The 22,947-nt window shown below is 46.8% G+C and overlaps 1 protein-coding gene across 2 annotated transcripts in view; it reads right to left on the reverse strand.

Moving 5' to 3' along the window:
- The window catches only part of COL6A2 (collagen type VI alpha 2 chain), a 95,054-nt gene that overhangs the window by 24,108 nt on the left and 47,999 nt on the right, over positions 1 to 22,947 (reverse strand). For both annotated transcript variants that reach the window (XM_069616047.1, XM_069616048.1), the window contains exons 15-24: positions 22,771 to 22,833; positions 19,181 to 19,243; positions 18,620 to 18,682; positions 17,449 to 17,511; positions 12,123 to 12,173; positions 8,627 to 8,662; positions 7,988 to 8,050; positions 7,050 to 7,112; positions 6,038 to 6,073; positions 4,709 to 4,754 (exon numbers count right to left, since the gene is read on the reverse strand). In XM_069616047.1, coding sequence (XP_069472148.1) covers positions 4,709 to 4,754; positions 6,038 to 6,073; positions 7,050 to 7,112; positions 7,988 to 8,050; positions 8,627 to 8,662; positions 12,123 to 12,173; positions 17,449 to 17,511; positions 18,620 to 18,682; positions 19,181 to 19,243; positions 22,771 to 22,833 — 547 coding nt within the window. The remainder of the gene's footprint in view (positions 1 to 4,708; positions 4,755 to 6,037; positions 6,074 to 7,049; positions 7,113 to 7,987; positions 8,051 to 8,626; positions 8,663 to 12,122; positions 12,174 to 17,448; positions 17,512 to 18,619; positions 18,683 to 19,180; positions 19,244 to 22,770; positions 22,834 to 22,947) is intronic.

Genomic DNA, 22,947 nt, shown 5'->3' on the forward strand with positions numbered 1-22,947 from the left:
TGGCGTTAAGCCAGCTTCCTGCCAACCCTACAACTGGCGAGTGTCCCAAAAATCCTGGCTCTGAGCGGTTTCCTGCCTCTCCGCCTAAAGTACCTTCCTTGCTAATGGCATCCGCTAATTTAGCATCTCCTACTATCCCTTTGCTGATGATGCCCAAATCTTCATTTACATCTGTTTCCTGATTCCTACAAGCTTGTATAATGACCAACTGTTCTGCCATGCAATACTGGATGGAAGCACAATCTGGCCAGGTTTGCAATCATTTATTAATCCTCATCCGCTGCTCACAAATCTATTGTATCTCTCAACACTTTCGTAGACTCCCACAACTATATTCTCCCTTGAAGCCTTGCCCTGAATTAATTTCATGGTCCTTCTAAAGAGAGAAACAAGTCTCTTTATTGTCATCACGTCAATGATATGATATGATATTTTATTTATAGTGCGCCTATACACAAGTGTTTCAAGGCGCGACGAGGCAAGGGGGTAACAAGGGAGGACAAGACAGCGATCTTACTAGGCCAAGTGACATTGGGATTGTGCTAGTGCGTGGGAGAGGGAAGCAGAAAAGTGCAAGGGGAAAGGGAGGAGGAGAAGTGCAAGATATAGGATCAAGACATAGGAAAATAGTGCGGCCAACAGGTGGAGGTGCAGTGGTTAAGTGCAGACAACAAGTGTTGGATAAGTGCAAGTAGGGGGACTGTAGTGATGCAGATAGAGCCCCCAAGTGCAAAGTTGCCAGGAGGCAGTGCAAGTATGCAACGGGGAGGGCAGGGACCTGGGTCCATGATTCGGTGGGTAGCCAGGTAACCAGTGCATTATCAGACAGAAAGTAGATCAGCAGGGAAGTGGGAGAGAGAAGGCAGAAGCAAAGAGAAAAGTCTTGAGCTGCTTTCGGAACCGGAGATGGTTCTGCTCAAGTTTCAGAGAGGCAGGGAGGCTGTTCCAGAGGAAGGCCCCAGCCAAAGAGAGAGATCTGCCCCCAACTCGTTACTTAGAAAAGCGACTGACCCTCAGGGATTTGGAGGTGGAAGAGGAAAGAGCGAGAGAAGGAAGATACTTCTGAAGAGAAAGCTGAAGGTAATTTGGTCCCAGGCCCCAGAAGGCATTGTGGACAAATCAAAGGGTCTTGAATTGTATCCTTGCAGCCACTGGGAGCCAATGGAGAGATAGGATCCCTGGGTTTGAGGCCAAGGACAAGTCTCGCAGTCCTGTTCTGGATGAGTTGCAAAGGACGGAGCGTAGATTTAAAAAGAGGCTGTTACAGTAGTCAAGCCTAGAGAGAACCAGAGCTCTAGAGACAGTGAGCTTCTGGGGGAAGTAGCGGAAAGGAAGAATACCTCTGAGGAGGTGCAGTTGGTAGTTAGACTTCTTAGAGATGTCGGAAATGTGAGGGGAGAAGGAGAGGGTGGAGTCAAAGATAACCCCAAGGTGTGGGAGCAGGAAGAGGGCAAAGGGAGTCTGGCCAGAGAGTGGCAGAAAAGGGGGGTGCAGGTGTGCCGATGAGGAGGATCTCTGGCTTACTGACATTCAGGTAGAGATCATTGGTGGTGCACCACTCCTGGATTGCAGACAGACAGTCAGGGGTGAGGGAAGGGGAAGAGGTGGCAGAGGGGAGCCTGAAGGCAAGCTTGGTGTCATCCGCATAGCACTGGAAGTTGGAGCACAGAGCAGCAATGCAGAGGGCGAGAGGTGCCAGGTATTGGTTGAACAACCAGGGAGAGAGGTTAGACCCCTGGGGAACACCACAGGTGGAGCGAGAGATGGAGTAGAAGAAGGACCCAAATTGGACCAGGGAGGGTCGGTCAGAGAGGAAAGAAGTCAGCCAGGCCAGAGCATGATCTTGGTTGACCATGTCAAAGGCAGAAGAGAGCTCCAGTAGGATGAGGACAGAGGGGATGTTAGAATCAAGGTCTTCACCGATGTTCAGGAGAGCAGTTTGCATGCTTCTGGCTGCTCTTAAGCCAGACTGATGGTCATGGAGACAACCAACAGATTCAATATGAAGATTAGGCTGGGAGATGGCTAACCTTTCCAGGAGTTTGCTCACGAAAGGAGTGATAGAGATCGGCCAATGGCTACAATCTATATTAGATTTTGAGTATCTGCAAGCTCTTCCCCATCTAACCTTTCCCTCCGCCACGATGCTCCTAAGTGCAACGGTCCTCAGCAAGCTTGACGAGTGTGACAACCTGATTAACAATATTCCTTCCAATCCTTTAAAGAAAGTATTGAACATTGTCACTCGAACCCTTTTCAGTCATTCCTGACCCACCTCTAGCCCTTTTACCAGCTTCAACATGTTGGCTTGCATTGTGACATCACACTTTGAAGATGCCTCGTCCTAATACTCACATCCATTCCTGGCCTTTCGCTTTCTCAATAGACACCAACACCCCTCATTGTTTGGATCACACATCCTCCCCTGCCTCTAGGTTCCAAGGTTGTCTTTTGCTACCTTGAGATTGGGGCTGAAATGCAGCAATGCCATTCGCAAGAGCGGCCAACGCACCGAGAGCTTTAAAGAAATCCCCAGACAACACTTGCAGCCTACACTACTCTATACCCACCACCAACCACCAACACGGTCACTGGAAAGCAGACCCTGAATTCTGACAACTCCTTGGAGCCCATTTGACTGTGATTAGTTTATTTGCTGTTGTTGTCATGTGTGGTCGCCCTCTCCAGCTATACCATTCTCTTGTCATGCAGGTGACATGTGAACAACGTTTCTGATGGAGATGCTCAGCAAATCTAAAAATACAAATACACATGAAAACAATCCTTAAACCACAACACTGTGCCACCAGCAAGTCAACAAACAGGAGGAATCTTTAAATCCGAAAAAGAACATCTCACCAGACAAACACACGTAAGTCCGGACTCCTCCTATCCACTGTTGCAGCAATTCCCCACACCAGGAAACCACCAAACACCCAACCAGGAAAACAGCTACATCAAGAAACCTTTCATCAACTAAATAGTAAAGTCCGTCAAAGGAGCACCTCTAATAGAAACAATGGGCCTCATGAAAAGTTTGCCGGTCTGGAAATAAGGGTGCTGGTAAGCTCACCGGCACCCTTTTCCTGACCGGCAAACTACGTGTTTGCCTGCTGGAGCCACTGTGCCCGACAGGTCTGACCCTGCTGGGCGCAGCGGTCAGCAAACCCTGTCACGGAAGCACCAGCACCGTTAGCAACGGTGCCAGTGCTTCCGTGTCCCCACTCCATTAGAGCCCCATGGGAATGGGGATTAACAGATTTACCGGTGCCTGATTTCCCGGCCGCTGGACTCGTAATGAGCCAATGGCACTCGGAAGTCAGGCGCCGGTATATTTTTATGGGTCTGGCAGCAACCTGGACTGGCGGACCCATAATGAGGCCCAATGTCTTTAAAAAAACAGCAGCACGTCTTCTCTCCCAACTAGGAGACTTCTTTTTGGCCATCACCCAAGAGACATAGCTCTAAAACAAGTAACCTGCTGATCTAGCAAAATAAGCGACCTCAAAACACAAAAGGCCTCAAAGGAGGAACACTCTGAAGCTCAACATTACCCAGAGCATTGCAAAATACATTCACCAAAAACGAGATGGTCCTGTAACATGCACCATCAATTCAAGGCTGTTTGCATAAAGGTGATAAACAACACAGGTGAGTTCAGTATTTATAGAGTTTACTCCTTTGTTCTTACTCCTCCTTTTTTGATCAACATTTTATAATCTTGTCAGGAAGTGCAGAAGTGGCCACCATATGTTTTGCTAAAAATCAAGAGGTTTTTCAAAGACAATTATGTTTATTTCGGTCCGAATAATTGTGAGCAAAAGATTGCCTCTTTGGAAAGTATTGCCTGTGCCGTCATAATACACATTGGGGCTCTTTGCAGGATTCCCGGTGTCCCGTCTCTGTCACCTGATATCCTGGTATTACCGGGATATTACGGTCGGCGGAGACGTCGGTAATCTCCCATTCCATGGAGTCCCATAAGACTTCATTGGATGGGACTGCCGGCCGGTGCAGGGGATTCCAGCATTTATTTGCCGGTAGGGGCCTGATCTGCTGGCAGGTCAGGCCTGCTGGTAGATCAGAGCCCCCACTGGAAACTTGGGATTCCCTCATCCAGTAAAAATGCCAGTGCCGGTTTAACCAGCAGATTTTCCACCATTTTTACCAGACCGGGGATCACATAATGAGGTTCATTATGTTCTTGAGAGGGGAATGAAAAAAGAAAGGACTAAGCTCAGTACATATGTCACTGAAGACAAAGGTGTGTAGTGTGAAACCTTACTACAAATCAGCCTTGAATTGGCGCTACACAGTGCAGGACTGTCATTTTCGTTCGACGCATTTGACATGATTTTCCAGTTGGGGTGATAGTGGCACAACTTAGACCTTTGAACATAATTGTGGCCCAGCACTAGTTTGAATCTTATATGACCTCATAATTACAGTCAACAGAAAGCACGACAAGGCCTCCATCCATTTTAAATGACCCTAAATGGGCGTGACCAGAAGACCGTGGAGTCTGTTGGCACGTGCGCTTACCACAACGCTCAGCCCAGATACAAAGACCAACAAAAGCCTCACATAGGAGACACTGCGAGCATCTAGAGCACATCTTGCATTAGTGTCACTGCAGGTGATGGTCTCTGGATTCTGTGTGACGTGGGCACCTCTGTGTGGGACCCAGATTGAGAGCTCTTGCACTCACCGCAGCAGCCACAGGTTTCCCTCACGTATGTCATCACATCACAGTCCTGTGGAGAGAAAGAGGAATCAGTGGGAAGCTCTGGGATAGGTGGTGATGATAGAGCCTGTGGAGGGAAACAGATTCTACCCCACAGAGATCAGCAAGCGATTTAATCGTGGTCGTTGTCAAAAGCGCTGGCAGTGTAGGAACTAGTGATGTTGAAGCTCCGAAGGGCAGAGGCCCTATTTCTAATGTGGTGGTGAATCTTGGGTATTGCACACACATAACAGAAGGATATAGGCTATCTAGAAAATGCACAGTACTTGACAATGTCATTAGCACATATTATAGCACGTTTCCTATTAACCCCTTAAGTGCCAAGGACGAGTATTCTCGTCCTTTTTGCATAGATTGCATAATAGCCTATCAAAAAGAAGTTTCCTCACCACGCATCTGCGCCGACAGCTCGTGTGGTGGTGTGAAACACTGCATGGCCATCAAGAACATGGTGCCCAGATCTATGCACAGAATAACAGGCATTTGCTCTTGCCCATAAAAGGGCTGTCTCTGCAGATGCCAAGGAACCAGAAAGTGCAATATTCATTGTGTAGTGCTTAAGCACATCACAGTAGGTGAAGGAACTTGGAGCAGGCTAACTTCCACTGACCAGTTGTCTCCATAGATCTCTCAGATAGAAACATTTGGAAAATATTTAAAGGGTTTAAGGTTTATCAACTTTATAAAATCAATGTCACAGAATAGAATTTTAAAAGGAATAAGTGGATCTCAAGTTTGGCAGTGGAAAATGGAGACAGTTGCATCCTTCTGTGTTTCACATGTGAAAGCAGCCAGAGCAATAGCGGATAATTCACCAGTGAAGGGTGACCTTGCTATTTAGATAGTAGCCGATTGTATAGTTATACTGTTCTGGACAGATTGTGACAGGGATCCGCGAGAGAGCGGATCCGACGCAAACAAACTGATAGTAAGAGGCTTGTATTGGTGGGAACAGCATGTTAAATGTCAGACCAGCTTACTAAGGAGAACCATGCTACATGGATGGGTGGCAGAGTGGGTGAAAGACATACAAGGCATGATTATGACAGTCTCAACCAGCTGGGGTTGTTCTCAACAGTATAGAGGAAGCAGCTGGGATTTGACTTCTCAGTACAGAACTATAAAGGGCCTTGACCATATTTTGCATGGGAAATTTGAAGTCACAGAACTATTGGAGACATTGCAAGGCATTTGTTTAGAATATGAACATTCATGCTTAGGAAAGGAAGCCACTTCTTTACTCCTAGCCCCGAAGACCTCCGATGAACTTCATGAAGGATGAATCGCACTTACGGTTAGTCCTGGGTCGCCTGCTGCTCCTGGGTTTCCCTGTAAAAATTTGACAGAATGAGTGGGGGGTTCTCTAGCAACCCCGTCGCAAGGAAAGGGGTGGGAAGTGGGAGTAGACAGTAAGGGGAGGTGGGAGTGTAGAACGACACAAGTCGGCACAGAGAGGGGGAGGAATGGTGCAGGAATTACAGCAGGAATGAGTTCGCCTGGGTTGTGAAAGGATGCTGAAGAGAGGAAGGTAGAACTATGGAAAGAGGTGGCATGTGGAGGCCAGAGAAGCTTGGAAGGGAGGCGGAGAATCAGGAAGAAGCGCTAATGAGTGAAACCAAGAAGAAGGTAGGGAGTGAGCAGATGCCAGCCTAAAGCCTCCAATTTGTGTTAGCAGGACTCTGGAAAGTATTGCATGCTACTTGCCCTACTCTTCTCCCAATCCAACTCTTTAAGGTAGATTGTGAGTGCACATAACCAATCAGGCATCTGTCTTCACTGGGGCTGTGAGGTAGGGATTCTGCACACTGCATATATGATCACTTTCACAGATGACGCCCAAAGACCTCTACATAAGCAGATGGGCAGACGGGCAATCTGCCATTCTCGCACCATACCCTCCTCTGAGGTGCCCCCCTGCAATAATACTCTATGGCCTATATCTTATTTTCTAAGCAGCAAGCGTTACCTTGGCCAACCTGGAATAAGAGTAGTGGTACAACGTTCCTTACTGCCAGCAGGCCTCGCTCACAAATACAGCTCGTCTCCACTACAGGGTGGAGAGCAACGCGTCGGTTCTGATGACAGGGCATGGGAGAGTAATGGGGCAGTGCTGCAAGAGCAGGGAGGGTGCAGAACTGACGATACGGACGAGGCACGATCAGAGAGCACAAATGAAATGGAAAGCAGGGGATGGAGTGCAAGAAGGAGGAAGAAAGGATTGGCAGAAGGAGTAAAAAAGGGGGTGGCTTTGAAGGGAGCATAGAGGAGCGGAATGAAACACAATCATGGACTTGATGGACAGTACCTCAGGTCCAGGATCCCCCTGAGCTCCTCTTGGACCAGGTTCTCCTCCTGGTCCTGGATCCCCCTGAAAGGAAAGTGAAAAGATTTCATCAGGGATTTTAACATCTAGTTTCTGTTTTCACCCAAACCAGTGTCAAACCTTGCAACCATGATGCTATGACATCACTCCACTATAAACCCAACCTCAATATACCTGATACGTGTATCAAACTCCATTCTTAATGATCTGAAAGCGTTGGTACTTAGGTGCATGACCTTACCTCACTCATAATAAAATGTAAGGTTCCTGGCATGCTGGCCTCCTCTCACATCTATCGCAACCTCAGGATCCATGATACAGTGAGGTCCCTCAGCTTCTAACACAAACTTAATATCCAGGATCCCTTGAGGTGTCTCCAATCATAACAGAACCGTAAGATCTTGGCTACGCTGATCGAATTCCTACACAACCTCTCGATCCCAGAGACCCCCTTTTTCTCCTTTAAGTCATCATGCCATCATGGTGGCTTGTCTATCCTGACCTCCAATACTGGGTGGAGACCGATGCCTTCTGGGCATCAGAATTCTTGATCCCGTGACCCTCTGCTTCAATGTCCTTTTAAGATCACTGATATCTGACCTTAGTCCCCTACATTTACAACATCTTATCTTATTCTAGTTGGAACCCTAGCTCAGCGCCTTCACCTTGTGCACATCATCCCATGAGCGTCTTTGATGCTACACTGTGCAGGCATTGAAGACTACAAAGCATACACTCCGGCATCAATCAGGGATGTCAGAGCTGTGCGTCATGTGTAAGCATGTTCCAGACATACTCCCATAGTTAGTTCCCTAATAGCTCTGGCTCGCACCCCAGATCAAATCACAGCCTATCTCTGGGCACTACAGGTAAGGCAGTGGTGACTTTAACTTTGGGACATGTTGTAGCAGTGAACTTACCGGCACACCCTTGTCTCCCTTTGGGCCTGGAGCACCCTTTGGTCCAAAGTCACCTCTTCCTCCCTTTAACACAGGAAATAGGAACATGTTTCGATTAGAATGCAAAACATATATATATATATATATATATATATATATATATATATATATATATATATATATACTTAAAAAAACACCAAAATCTCGTATAAATTGAAAAGTTAGAGATACGAATGTGTTATAATGTGATGTTTAACTCTGAACTATTGGAAAATGTATACAATGTGTATTGCCACAGTTTTGGCCAAAGGTACAACACTGCATGTTCACTTTTGGGAGGAGATTTTCTCCAATAGTCACGACAGCATTTTGTGTGCGTGTACCTCATTGAGCAACAGATAGCTAACTCGCAACAAGGCAACATCATGATCCACCCCTATTTTGTTCAAATGAACTATTTCTGTTTAATAATAGTGTATCACAAACTGATGTATCGGTGCTGACCTTGCTTTTTTGTTCGAAACGTTTCTCTCCCCGCGCCACTATTTCTGTGATGCCTGCGTCAACACGTGTTAATGGTATGTATAATTTCCCTCCAATGTAAATCCCATTGGGGGTCTTATGGTTGACTAACTGTACACAGAATCATATGTCACGTACCTGTGGGCCTGGGGGACCCTTCTCCCCATTGTCTCCCTGCAAAGAGAAGAAGAATTGTTAGACAGTAACAGCCGGAAGTGGTCAACAGAGGAAGAGGCTGCACTACCTCTTCCTGTGAACATGTAGTGCATCTGCCCCATGCGCCAAACCATGGAGAAGGATGAGAAGGGCAGGAGTCTTCCTGAGGTGAACACCAATGAATGAATGGTTTAAAGCAATTACTGTGTGTTGTGGTCTTCATGAGTGGGTTTAACCCAGGGGCGTGGCTAGGGGGATGCTGAGGGGCTATAGCCGCGGGTCTGTTGGTTGGATCCCAGGATAGAAGCTCAGGGGCTACAACCAAAAGGCCAGCTAGCCCCGAGTCCCGACAGCCACAACATTAGCATAGCCCCAGATCTTTTCCAGACCTAGCAACACCCTAGCCTGATCCTGACAAAGGGGTCCGTGCTGTTCCCTGTGTTTGGGGGAGACTGACGAGTTCTCACTCGTTTCTGAAGTTGGCTAGGACTCAAGTACCCACTCAAGTTGGGGACACTCGGGGTGGGGAATCCCCTCTTCCCTGGAGTGTGTGGTGATGAAGCAGTGGTTCGCTTATGTTGGGGACATTAAGTGGGCGCCTCATCATTTACTATGCAAGGTCAAGGCTCAGAATGGCAGGATATGTAACCCTGAGGGGAGGAGACGGGAAGTGAAGCGCTTACTTCAGAGATATGTGTGTGAGCCCTGCCGTCACATGTTAGAATCCTGGCAGGCCTAACTCCGCCATTCCTACTTCAGCGTCCTGTATATTAAGTGCCATTGATTGGAGTAGTAATAAAGATTATTATTCCAGCACTTAATATAGGGAAACATCCTATAGGAAAATGTGACATTATAAATATGTTTCTATATTTTCTCAGCAAATGCTAAAGATGGGTGCCTACACTACACGTCATGGGTGATGTAAGCTCTTCCAACATCCCATGCACCATTAACACTTATGATGCGTCGTAAAGGCTCTCTCCCGCTGTCTGGAGATGCCCCTAGTATCCAAGTAGTTTCCATCAGCATTATCAAACCAGAGCTCATCTCTTAAGCTCCGGAGACTGGAGTCCCGTTTCTTTGTGGGTGTTTTGTAAGGCGCCAGTAGCAAACATAGCTGCTTCGCAGCGCCCGAAGCGGAAGGAGGAAGGAGAAGGGATTCTGAACCTTCAAAGCCTTGGAACATTCTGGAACAGTTAAGTGCAATGGAAGGGACGGGGGGGGGGGGGTTTCATGACAACCAAGTGAGATAATCATGTATGACAACAAGTGCAAATAAGCGCAGCAGTACGACTCTCAAATTGATCCATAGACCCCCGGGCTCAACACCTCATTAGACTCCATAGTACCCAAATGGCCACAGGCTCCGTTGAACATCTCGATTCAAATGAGAGCTTGAAAGGTACGCCTCGCTCTTAAGGAGGCGGGGGGGCGGTGGGGGGGTTATTCATTGAGAAGCTTCCAGTGTTCACCAGCCGGACCCTGAACTTCCTTTTTCTGTAGCGGGGCAATGAGAGGGAGGAGTTAGCAGACCATAAAGCAGGTGCACACATTCTTAAAGGCAATCTGCCTTTAAACAGGAAGCTAGTGCAGGCTCAGAGGGCCGATATGATATGAGCCCTGGGTGTCAGGCCCCAAATCTGCCCAGTGGCCTTATTTTGGTTTACATGCATCTGGTGTAGCAGTCCTTTGGAGAGAAGCAGGAAAGAGGTTCTAGAGTTTCAGAGAGCAAGAGGACTATAGCCCTCATCATCGCCCGCCATTTTGTGAGACATATTTAGCAAAGGCAGAATGTGTTTCAGCATATGCAGGTGCTAACGCCATTTCCTAGTGATGTAATGGATCTGGGGGAGAAGGAAAGTATGGTATCAAAAGTAATCCCTAAGTCTTCTGCCACTGCTATGAGAGAGGGGGCAGCACCCAAGGTGATAGGTCAAGTGACAGGCAGGGCAGGAGGGATGGGAGAGCCAAAGGTAGAACTCTTGGTTTGTGAGGGGTGGCGGCACATGCGGTTTTAAATCATCCAATCATTGATAGTAGACAGGCAGGTATATATGTAAGCCACATTTGAGAAGAATCACCCAGATTTAAGTCAATCTGGGTATCATTAGCTAGGGCCCAGAAGGATGTAGAGTGGGGAGCCGTAAGGCCTGCAAGTGGCTTGACAGTTGCATTAAAATGGCACAGTGGGAGGACACAGCCTTTGGCCCACACGTCATATAGGTAATCACTCTCTGCACACTCTCAGCCGGGCAAGTGGCACCGGGGCCAAACTCAGCCTTTCATCCTTCCGAGGTCGATAAATGAGCCCCACACACCGTGGGTAATAATAAGCAGCGCTCAGATACCTGAGGGTTCGTAGCGCTATATAAATGCCTAATTATTATTATTATATATTTGTGATTTAGCCCGTAAATGTAAACATTCAGTTTAAGTTCTCATGTGTAGGGTCCTATGTTAAGCTCTATGACCCTACACATGAGAACTTCTACTGAATGTAATCACATAAACCTTGATGTTTAAATTTACAGACTAAATCACACATTCACAAATAGATGTGTGCAGTGAGTGCTAACAAAAATACCCTTGCAGATGTACAGGTGAAATGATAGATGAAAGCACATATCCGCAAGCACATGGACGCACACAAAGATTGATACATGCCCAACATACTTTCAGTATGGTTACAGCCAAAGAATAAAGGACTCCTATATGGAGATAAGGGCATGCACACACTAAATCATCCCTCATCAATGTATTTTATATGGTTAACTTTACACTGACACATGGACCCCAGACGTATGGGTGGGATTGCACAAAGGTCGGCTAATGATGTTGGCCACGAAGATGCACGTTTTAAGCCATGGTGGCATTTATATCTATCTATATCTATCTATAAGCATACATCGATAACCAAATCCATATGTGTTTACATGGATGTGCACAGCAACGCATGCATCAGTAAATGAAACCCATATATGACCTTGTAGAACAAATGAACCAAAAAGAGTTGAGTTGGTCACCTATGGATAAAAGAATGCATCCACAGATATGGAAGCCTCAATAAATAGGCAACATAGGCACCGATGAACAATGTCCTCTAAATGAAAGCGCAGCGACACACAAATCTAAAGCACCTATAGATTAAAGCAGAAGACCACAATCACACCCATAGCAAAGCAGGTGCTTATGTATGTGTGCAAACCTGCAGACTAGAACCTACACAAACACAGAAAGGAATCCGTATAGATGAACCAGTGTCCCCTATATGCACAGGTGTGAGGCACAGGCGGCGAGTGCAGTGCATGAGCCAACGATACGTCAAATGATGGAGACCAGTCTGCCTGGCGTAAACCTTGCGTAGGAGCCTGGCCAGCACTTCCGGCCAGAGCACCGCTGCATGGGAACCTACGCATTAGACAAGCAGGGCCCAATCTGGAGATGAATCGCAGCCGAGTCTGGTGGCAATACATACCGGGGGTCCTCTGGAGCCGGGGTAATTGAAGCCTGGCCTGCCGCGGTCACCCTGCGAGAAGGGGAAATAGATACAGGATAGTTCATATATTGTGCTTCAGATAATATCCCTATCATCGACATGTTCATTATTATCATGTTTTTAAACACATTTTATTGAGCCATGCTGCAAAGTACCACCCTGGAGCATCATCATCATCATCAGAAAGCGAAGGCCATAAGGTAAGTACACACTTGCATTGTACCAATCGTTCCCAAGGAGTGAGCCAAACTATAGGCCTGTGTGCTTCAACAAGGTCCATTCTTTTGCTTGTATCCTCGTCATATCATGTTACTGGGTTGCATGTTCCCTTGCCATTGGCATGGGCTCTTGGTTGCATGGGATCTGAGGGAGAGACAGCTTGGGTTTGGTGAGTAGACATGGAGGGAAGATGCAAGGTAGCTCTGCTGTTGTGCTGGTGTGTGCAGACTGGAAGCAGCCGGGGTCTGGGTGTGGGTGTGTTTTCACTTGTGGTATTCAGAAGGGGAGCCTTGTGTGCACAGAGAGGGAGGTTCTGCTGGCTGGCACTGTGTTGAACAAGCTGGTGGGAGAGATGTAGAGTTTGGTTGATGGTTTTAGTGGGGTGCACGTAGGAGAAAAGTCCCACGCCCAGGAGGACATCACAGTGGAGGCCCCAATGCAGTCAGATTGCAATATAGGAGCTCCCGGAACAGGCCATTGCGGGGGAGTGCCTTGGAGGAGTACACAGTGATTGACAAACTACAGCAAAACATGAGCGGGGGCTTCCAGGAGCAGAATTAGAGTGCTTATCCCCCAGGACAAATTACAGTGAGAGAATCATGACTATTATTAATATTATTATCACCAATATCACTATTTGTCGTCATCATCTTTATGTTTATGATTTCTATATTTATTTATTTAATTCTATTATTATCATTACTATTTGCATCCACATTATTATTGCAACTATAATCAATGTTGCCATTGTTGTTGTCGTGATCCTCAGTCTAACTATCACCATGTCCGCCCGGAGTCCATACCAATGGCAGCGGTGTGTGGTATACATCCCAGTAACACAATATTACATAATTATACATATATTCTTTGTTAAACTATCCCTATCCCTAATATAATTACCATTATTGTTATCATTATTAATATTATGATTCATATTAACATTATCATCATTTTCTAGTAACATCAAAACATTTTCTCTTACATTTAATTTCCCTATTTATAAATACTAGTGAGTGTACTATTATCATCCTTGGTAAACATCATCATTATTGCTATTATTATGACCTTTTGGGGCATACATGTCACCTTCATTGTTATCATTATTGTGTCCTTATTAGTTCAATTATTATTGCTTTTATATAATATCACTACTGGTAACCTACTGGGATTGTCATGTTATAACAATGAGCATGCTATATTAATTGCGATCAGTATTGATGTTAGAATTAACATGATTACAATGATCATATTATTATTGTTATCATGGTCCTTTTTCATTATGGATAATAATAATAATACATATCAACATTATTATTATCAGCACTACTATCATTATTCCAATGGTCATAATCATTATTAACCACATCAAGGTTTTAACATAAGCTGCAATTTTCAAGATGATCATCTGTGATCATGACCTTGATTACTATTATTATTGTTGCTATTGTTACTATTCTTTTGTATTAACTTCACTATCATTTAACCGAGCAAATCCCTTGACTTTGGGAGACATATTGGCCAACTAATAATATAGGATAGTGTAGCATCCTGCTCCCTAGTCCACAGTGAAGCAACTGCTCACATGTTCCTCTGTGGTGCTACGGATGCTGGTTGCTTTGCTCGAGAGCCCTGTGGTTTATACTTTATCTTAAGTAAACTAACACAAAGAGGCTTTCTAATGGCACCATCCGTTCAGAGAAGTTTCGTGGGTGCATTACAAGTGCACATCAAATGCACGCATGCGCACATTGCTTAAGAAAGCTCTGCTCCGACGTTAAGAAAATGGCCTCCATTCAGTGATGTAAAAAACTAGGACACTTTTGTGCGCAGCAGCTGCCAATTATTTTGCCATTAGAATTCACTGAATTTCAATGGGAAATTGGCAGGGTGTTTAAGTTTTAGTGGATTGCTGCCCGTTTGCTCGATAATAAGGGCCATAGCTCTAGTGACACAAACTAGATGACACAAGACGTCAAAGTTCATGTGACAAACAGGCGATGTTGTAGCAAAAATGGGATGGCGTTACTTTGTAGTCAAATAAAATGAAAACGCAACTCACCTGTAACAGTCGTTTTTGTCATAACTGTTATAGAGAGACACACTGTGCAGGATCCTGCCATCCAGCGGATCGGTGTGGATATTTCTAAAGGTGTGTCTACATTTTCCCTAACCTGTCTGTCTAGGGGTGAAGAGGCTGTGTGTAAAACAGGCCAGCCCTGTAAGAGAAAGACAATTTTCTAGAGCCTACGGCTTGCTTTTGGGCTAATTTGCATACCCACAATGCTTTGCGGATGTAGCTGTGAACTGGTGGTGAAGCTCCAATGATAATGACTTACTCTCCACAACGCCCCCCATACACCAGCATCATCTCCAGATGGCTATTGTGGACTGACTGTGTTTATGTGTATGTGTGTGCTTGCCGGTGGGCACTTGGTCTCACCTCTCTTGAAGGAAGGATGGATGGGTGGGTCGCCTGCCAATCTGACACCGAGATCAAGCTGCAAAACGCCCGCAACAGGTCCTTCCGCTTTCCGGTTGCAGCCTGGTGGCATCGCTGTAGACTCGCGCCCTGCACCTACACTACTAAGCCGTTTTCTGCGCTGAGGAAATGGCTCTGATGTTGCCACTTTCATACATAGAGTTCACGGCACTGTCCGTCCAAAGCTTGTGTCCATCCTCTCTCGTACTGGATTCAATGGAGAAATGCGTTGTAACTCTGTTACATGAGTTCCACGCAGCTGCCGCTGCCTTACATATGACTTTTGAAAATGTAATGTCTACAGATGTGACAGTGCCACTTTAGCACGGCCCCCTTCCCCACGCCCCATGTATTTTTTTAGTAGATAGATTTAACATGTTTGCACGGTACACGCAGTGTACTTAGCTAGTCACGCAACTGTGATTGCTTTGCACCTATTTTGGTTTCTGAAAAACACCATTTCATTTGATGAGAAGACACGTGTGTGGCTCTGTTTACATATAAAGTAGCGCCCGGTCTGAAATCTAGTGTATGAAGACTCATCTTAACATTGCAGTGTGGCGCATCCAGAGTATGAAGACTCATCTTAACATTGCAGTGTGGCGCATCCAGTGTATGAAGACTCATCTTAACATTGGAGTGTGGCGCATCTAATGTATGAAGACTCATCTTAACATTGCAGTGTGGCGCATCCAATGTATGAAGATTCATCTTAACATTGGAGTGTGGCGCATCTAATGTATGAAGACTCATCTTAACATTGCAGTGTGGCGCATCCAATGTATGAAGACTCATCTTAACATTGCAGTGTGGCGCATCCAGTGTATGAAGACTCATCTTAACATTGGAGTGTGGCGCATCAAAGAAAATGGGTAATTCAAATGTCTGATTTGTAGGGAAAGTAGTTACTGCCTTGGGTGTAAAGCTTATCCGTGACTTTGTAACATTTACACCATCAAAATATGCAGTAAGAGCTTTGGGGCTAGTCTGGGACCAAGGTTCTGTGCCCTTTCAACACCATCTTTGAAGCCTGCGGGCCGCTGGTGCCAACATGTAACCCTTGTACCTTGATTCAAAGTAATATTAATGGCTGGGCTTTTGCTGGTTCCCTTCTGTGGATTTGTGTTTTAGAGGTTTGTGTATCGAAGATGCCTCCGCTTTGGGGTGCCTTGCGGGGGGGTAAGCAGATCTTTACCATATATACTGCTGCTGATGTTTTCTGATGAATAGACTGAACCCCTTTTTGGTGACCATGTCGACTCAGGTTCCCCAGGGGTACACCTTCTCGGACGCCTCCATGCTTTCTTCTCTCTACTCTGCTTTCCCTGCCCCTTCCTTGGTTGTGACATTGACAGTCAAGGGGTTTTCAAACTGGAGCCTTTGAGTTTGCCTTGAATCTCCCACAGGCGCTGCTTAAGGTATTGTTGTGGTCCCTTGGTGAAGACTGATTATTCACCTGATATGTGTCTGTCTATTCAATAGAACCTACGAATGCAGCCGGCACAGAACTAAAATTGAGTGTTTTCATCAAAGGGACTGCAGGTACTCCAAAAATAGTGAACATTCTCATATGGCCCGTCCTACTAAGAAATGCAGAAACGAATCTTGGATTCTCCTTCGTGCTTGAATCTTGAAAGTTCGTCTTTTCTTCACTGCCCTTCCTCCAAGTATTATTACCAAAAAAGATTTGAAGATTGCACAGATGCATGCGGATATCACAGAATATATAGCTAACTTGTGTATAGGCGCGCTATAAATAAAATATCATATCATATCTTAGGGGTGACTCATCACAGCTGCACTCATTCAACCAACCCTTTAAAATTTGCAATAAAGCAAGGGACATTTCTGCACCGAACCACGAGATGACAGGATTATTAGGGATGGTAAAAACAGAAGTGGGATGACTCCCAGACTGAAGATGTGAACTCTGGGAAGGTTTGGCTGATAGATCAATGTTGTTACTTTTGTAGTGTGTACATGATGAGGCTGTAAAAACACAGGGCCTCATCACGAGTTGGCCGGTAACGCGGCGCTATTACCGCTGGCACTATTAGCCCTACCGCCCAACCCCCCGGCGCTATTAGCGCCGGATCACGGGTTTGGCGGAACAGTTAGTGCCCATTCCCCATTGGGCCCATTTGGGAATTCCTCATTCCCCATTGGGCCCAATGGGGAAAATTTGCGCTATTACCGCCGGCGGATTTGCCGCAGATTTCCCCCCAGCTAACAGCTGGGGGGAAATCCCCCAAGGCCGTAATCTGGCGGACCCTTAAATGCGGCAGTAATAGCGCTACCGCCGCATTTAAGGGTTACCGCCAGACTCCTGATGAGGCCCACACTCTTGGCTTGGCCAACACAATTCAGCTGTTCAGGAGTTCTGTAAATGTCTTTAGAGTCAATGAATCATGCTGACACTTGTGTGCACTAACACAGACATGGAGCTCCACAACTAGAACACATGGGATGCAGCCCAGAAGCTCACTTCCCACATACTACTAGACCAGCATATACTTCTCCTGCATCTGTGAAATGACTTCCATGTCATATTGTGCCACTCATCTGTAAGAAGACCCCCCTTTATAATCTTGGATTGCTGACACTAACCTTGGGTCCAGGTGGTCCAGGATTTCCTCTTTCGCCCATGTCGCCTGGATCTCCACGAGACCCCTGCAAGAGAAGAGAGAAGGATTGGAGACGACCACTTGCTCAATCATAGCTGGGAGCACAGCGACAGGAAATTGGCGTAGCAGTGCCGGTAGCCAATGTAACAGTGATTGTGATTGGGAAAGACCGTGATTGTGGCTGGCGATAGCCGTGAGTGCTGCTGCAGAGGTCAGTAGTTGTTCCTGAGGACAGAAGCCATTGCTGCTCTGGATGGCAGTGCTTCTGAAATGGGAGGACAGTGTGTTCACTGGGAAGGGCAATGGTTGTGGCTGGGGGCGGGGGAGCCTGCTAGCGTTAATGGCAGTGGTTCTCGGTGAGCTTGGAAAGCACTGTAGTTATAGTTGACTTTGACCTTTAGATATAAAGGCCAGTGGTTATGTTTGTGGCTGGTGTTGAGTGTTGCTGGGGATGGGAGTAGTTGTGGCTCAACATGACAGTGACTGTACCTTTGGCTGGCAGTGATTGTTGTTAGGCTTGGCAGTGGTAGTCAGGTCAGTGGTACCAACACTTTGCTTATTGTACCCACAGCATGGTTAGGAAATGGATTCCGCTAGATTTTGTTCGTGCAGTAGCTGGGGATTGGACTTCACTGTGGCTGAGCGTTGATCCACACTGTAGCTGGGATCAAGACTTGACTGTAGCTGGGGTCTGGCTATATCTCCACCAGGGACTGGCTATGGCATTTGCTTTGATCCTGGCTACAGCCTTATTCCTCATTGTCATGGCTGAGATTTGGTGATGGCTGTGTAGTGGGTATAGCGCAGCGCTGCAGTTGGGGTTAGTTCCTGACTGCATCTGTAATTTGGTCCTGACTAAAACTGGGTTTAGTCTTTTACTTCCGAGGGGGAAAGTGATACTTCCTCTCGGACGAGTTCATGCCTCTCCACCTGCTGAGGCTCCCAGCATGGTGTGAAGTTGGGTGTTTTAGCAGGGTGGTCGTCTGGAAGCTAATGGCAATAAACACATTTTGAAAGGTGATGACTGTTTTCTGCGGCGATGATCCCATTGAAGTCTGTCAGGACATTTGCATTGTTGAGAGGGTGAAAATGAGGCAGGCTGAGAACCTTAAACTGAGAGATATGGCCCGGTCACCATTTTTTAGGTCACTTACATTCCTTCCAGCTCCTCCAGGTGGTCCCTGGGCTCCTCTGGGTCCAGGCAAGCCCCGATCTCCCTGTGGAAAGAGAAGATAGACTGTATGCGTTACACCCTGTAAATACCCTCTGCTACCCCGGCCCTAAGCTTAAGCCCTCTGCTCCTGAGCCCAGGATGCGAGAAGCAGCAGTACTTTCAGAAGAGGAGGCAACATCCCCTACAGAAGCCAAGGCCCAGTACAGAAGAGACTGCCTCTACAAAACAGACCATGATACACACATTCACGTGACAGTCCCAGAATGCAAGACGCCACCTAGACCATGAGAAAGGTTGGTGTCCATTTTGGAATGGGAAACACATAAGTATGAAAGGCAGTCTCACCATAGAACAAGCAGTGTATGCACTCTGCACAAGAGACCATGTAAGGCCAGTGGAAGGGGCACTCGTAGCACAGGAGAGATTTTGTTAGTAGAAGGTGCAATCTAGCACAATCAGTGCCAGTACAACAGACAGTCCCACAACCTACATTATTCCATCTCTAACCCCTGTCCCGCTTTTGACAGAGGTGCACACTCACCTTGGACCCTTTGGTTCCGATCTCTCCCGCTAAACCGCGAGGTCCGTCTGTACCGGGGTCTCCCTGTGAAAGAAGAGCAGACCATAGCATTTTAGTAGACTGCGCATGTGCGCGTTGCCGCCAATGGCTGCGGCAAGACAAGCCATGGCGACATCGCCTGCCGCTCAAGTATCTGGCTGTCATTTCCATGCTGAATCCCCTGCCCACTCCTCAGACACAACCGAAATTTCCTGCCCATCCCTCACACACAACCGAAATTCCCTGCCCATCCCTCACACACAACCGAAATTCCCTGCCCATCACTCACACGTTGTATCCCCTGCCTGATCCAACCACACGCACGTACTCTAAATCCTCAATGCACATGCTTACATGTGCTACCATGACACCTTTTACATGTTTGGGACGCTGGCATGTTTATGCCTGGCTTTCATGTATTTTCACCAGTGCTATTCGTTTGGAAGATTTTAATCTGCTGGTTCATCACTGAAGGACCACAGAAGAGGTTGCACCAATTGAAGGACATGCCACATATGCCTAGATGAGTAGGTCTGCTCCTTTAATGCAGCTTGAATAAGAAATACACCTGGATACTCACTAGTTATGTTATGTTATTTTACTTGGCATTTATATAGCGCTCTAAATATCATTGGTATGACCTCAAAGCATTGGTAGGTTGAACGCCCTCGGGAACCATAGTTCTGGTCAGTAGAGAGAGAGATAGTGTTGTAGGGTGCGTGGGTGCACCAGATGTGTGCAGCTGATGTAATTGCCGGGTGGTAGCTGCATCCTAGCGTTAGGTGTGGTGCAGAAGATATCAGTTGGATGTTTGCAGTCTGGTGGGTGGACACCCAGACTGGGCTCTGGCTGCGTTAGGCCTGAAGGACGCATATGTGAGCAACTAGGCCGGAATGTGCACGGCTAGCTGCGTTGTTTTAGGGTGATGAGGTGTTCATTGGGTCATATTCGTATTTGAACAGCTAGCCCGAATTAGTCAGGGGTATAGCTGTATTAGTTGACTGATGGTGTAAAGTAGAGAGTAAGCGTAGTGATGTGATACGATGGTTATCTTTAAAGCGCCCGAGACCAGGCACGTGAACAGGATGACAGGGAACAGGGCGACACACAGACACATAGTGGCTCAGGACCCGGGCTAAACCACATCAGGAAAGCTCCTCATTGCTCAAAGTCACAGAAAGGCCTTTGTTGCTCTCCCTAGTGTGCGCCTAGAGGGAGGTCTCATGTGCATGTGTGATAGCAAGTGTCATAACACAGTTTCCCATGTTTTTATTTTGTGTATGGGAGAGAAGCTGGGTCTTCCACGAATTTAAGCATGAGGTACACATGGAGAAATCTACTGTCATCGTGGACTCTTGCAAATCTGCCCTGTACATCTCATTTCATGCAGCTGTGTGCCTGTTGAAACAATGACAATAAGCAGGTGACCTTATAACAGAGTCTTTTGTTGCCGTATAGTTGTAAAATGCAGAGCTGTTTTGGGCTAATGTCACTCTGCATTATAGAACTTGTATCCTGCCACTTATGATACAAAATCTACAGCCATTCTCTTTTTGTGGAACTTGTTTTTATAAAGGTTTAAAAATATATGTTCCCAGATTCGTTTATTTTAATGTGTGTACTCACTTGCAGGTGAGCGCTATAAAACAGAATATTATTTTAGTTCTTGAAACCCAAATATTCAGAAATAACTGTTTCTTGCTGTAAAATCCGAGTTGCAAAACTATGTGGTGAAGTGCCTCAATTGCAGATTCGGCTCACATTCTAGCTTTAGCATCCAACACAAGAGTGTGATCCCTGGTACCTCAGTCAATCTCACTGTGTCACTTATCTTCCAATATGAATGGTCCCTGGGGGTGATGTAATCAGTTTCCACCCGTTATAAAATCCCACTCATGGTTTAGGAATGTAGGCATTTTTGTGCCGTGGGCCTCCCTTCTGTTGTGAGGGCAAAGCTGTACTCCCCCTTTGATCCCGTTTAAACTTCCTGAAAAGGCCAGCACTGTGAGGTAGAGGCATGGCAGCGAGCCAGACCTGCGAGTGGAGTTGCAGTCTTAATGTGGCGCTAAAGCCTAGCCTTCTGTGCTTAGAGGCAATGGTGGCCCACGCTGTCCTCGAGGAGGAGAATGAGGCAAAGGGAAGAACAGGGAAGATGTCTTCAGCCAGGCAGGCCCTGCTGTGCTGCAGCGATGCAGTCTCGCTGGAGTGACATGAAATGGGAGGTCCCTCTGCATTGGCGGGACTGTGGAGCAACACGGCTTCTCAGGTGTATGTTCATGAAGGGCTACCAAATGTCACAGCCTGGAATATTTAGGCCCGGCCCATCTGATCCCCTGGCATGCAGCAGGCCTCACATGAGCAGCTGGGTGGGAGGGAAAGCAGGGGGAGAGGGGTCTTTCGGAGATAGGACATAGGTTTAATGAGCACACTGTGAGTCACCAGGATTGTCATGGGTGTGTGGGGGTGAGGGGGGGATCAGGTGAACTGGGAATGCGTGGAGGACCCGCAAGATAAATACATCATGGGCCCAATTGAGCTTAGATTCAACACCTGGCTTCCAGCATGAGCTAATGCAAGAGGCTGAGAACCGTTTGAACCCCAACGTCTCCCCCAAACATAGCCCGCATCGCCTTCACCCCACAGCCCAAAGGACCTTCTCCCCTGCCTCACACACATACATACACATGCACAATCCCCCGCATCTCCTTCCAGCTTAGACTCCATGGGGGACTCCCATCTGCATATTTATTAACCGGAAGTTACTCGCCATTTTGTCAGTTTCCCTTCCTGTGCCTCGAGTTACCCAAAGACCTTGTCCCCTGGTAGAGAAGTATTCTGACCTCTCTCTTTGCACCGCAGATCGTCTAGTGTTTGGTCATCCCTTTCATGTGTTTTTTAATTTCTATATGTAACTTGTACTATTCACTTCCGTCTTCCCTCCCTAGCACTTCTGCTTGGATACAATTATCTAAAGGCCCGGAAGGGCGGGGATACCAGTTTGTCAATAGAAGGGTGCATCATGAAAAGCAATCCAATACGCCACTGAACATGGAGGGGAAGGGTAGACAATGTGGGTGGTTCACGTGTGAATGACAGGTGGAGAAAGCCAACCAGTAGCTCCTGTACCTAGTAACTTCTCAGGCACCTCCATTTTGAAAGACTGGACAAACCCTTGCTCTATCTGCTGTCAGACCTTTCATGAAAATCTATAACTGGGGTCGTTAAACGCCCCAGTTCCTCTACTTCTGTCTTAACGGAAGTAGCACCACATTGAATTTCTCTGGTTAACAAGTATGTTGTTTCCGCTGTAATCACTCACGTTTCAACCTGCGGTCATTGTTAGTTAAGACCATCCAAAGGGGACACTTTCTGATCCTTGGATGTTATGCTCTAATCATAGTTAGCCTTCACAAAACCCTACTTCCCCTATGCTTCCCGCATTCGCAGTATGCTATCTTCCCCCGCCACCACACACACTGAACCCCTCCCCCACACGGGCTATGCTCTCTCTCCCATGTTCGCCACCCCGCCCCAATCATTAACGCATACCCCCCCACTCGCTCCCAACTCACCTTTTCTCCTTTGCCTCCGTCAGGTCCTTGGCCTCCCTTTGGTCCTGGGTCCCCTCGCCGGCCCTAGAAAAACAGATGGAGATCAGTAAAGGCATGTCTGCAAGGTGTGGGGGTGTGGCAGGGTGAAGGGAAACAGAGTAGAGCGCGAGGAAAGGAGGGACGCAGGTTATCACTGGT

This window comes from Ambystoma mexicanum, chromosome 9 (assembly GCF_040938575.1).
Source record: "Ambystoma mexicanum isolate Mex_15411 chromosome 9, UKY_AmexF1_1, whole genome shotgun sequence".
Classification (NCBI taxonomy): Eukaryota; Metazoa; Chordata; class Amphibia; order Caudata; family Ambystomatidae; genus Ambystoma; species Ambystoma mexicanum.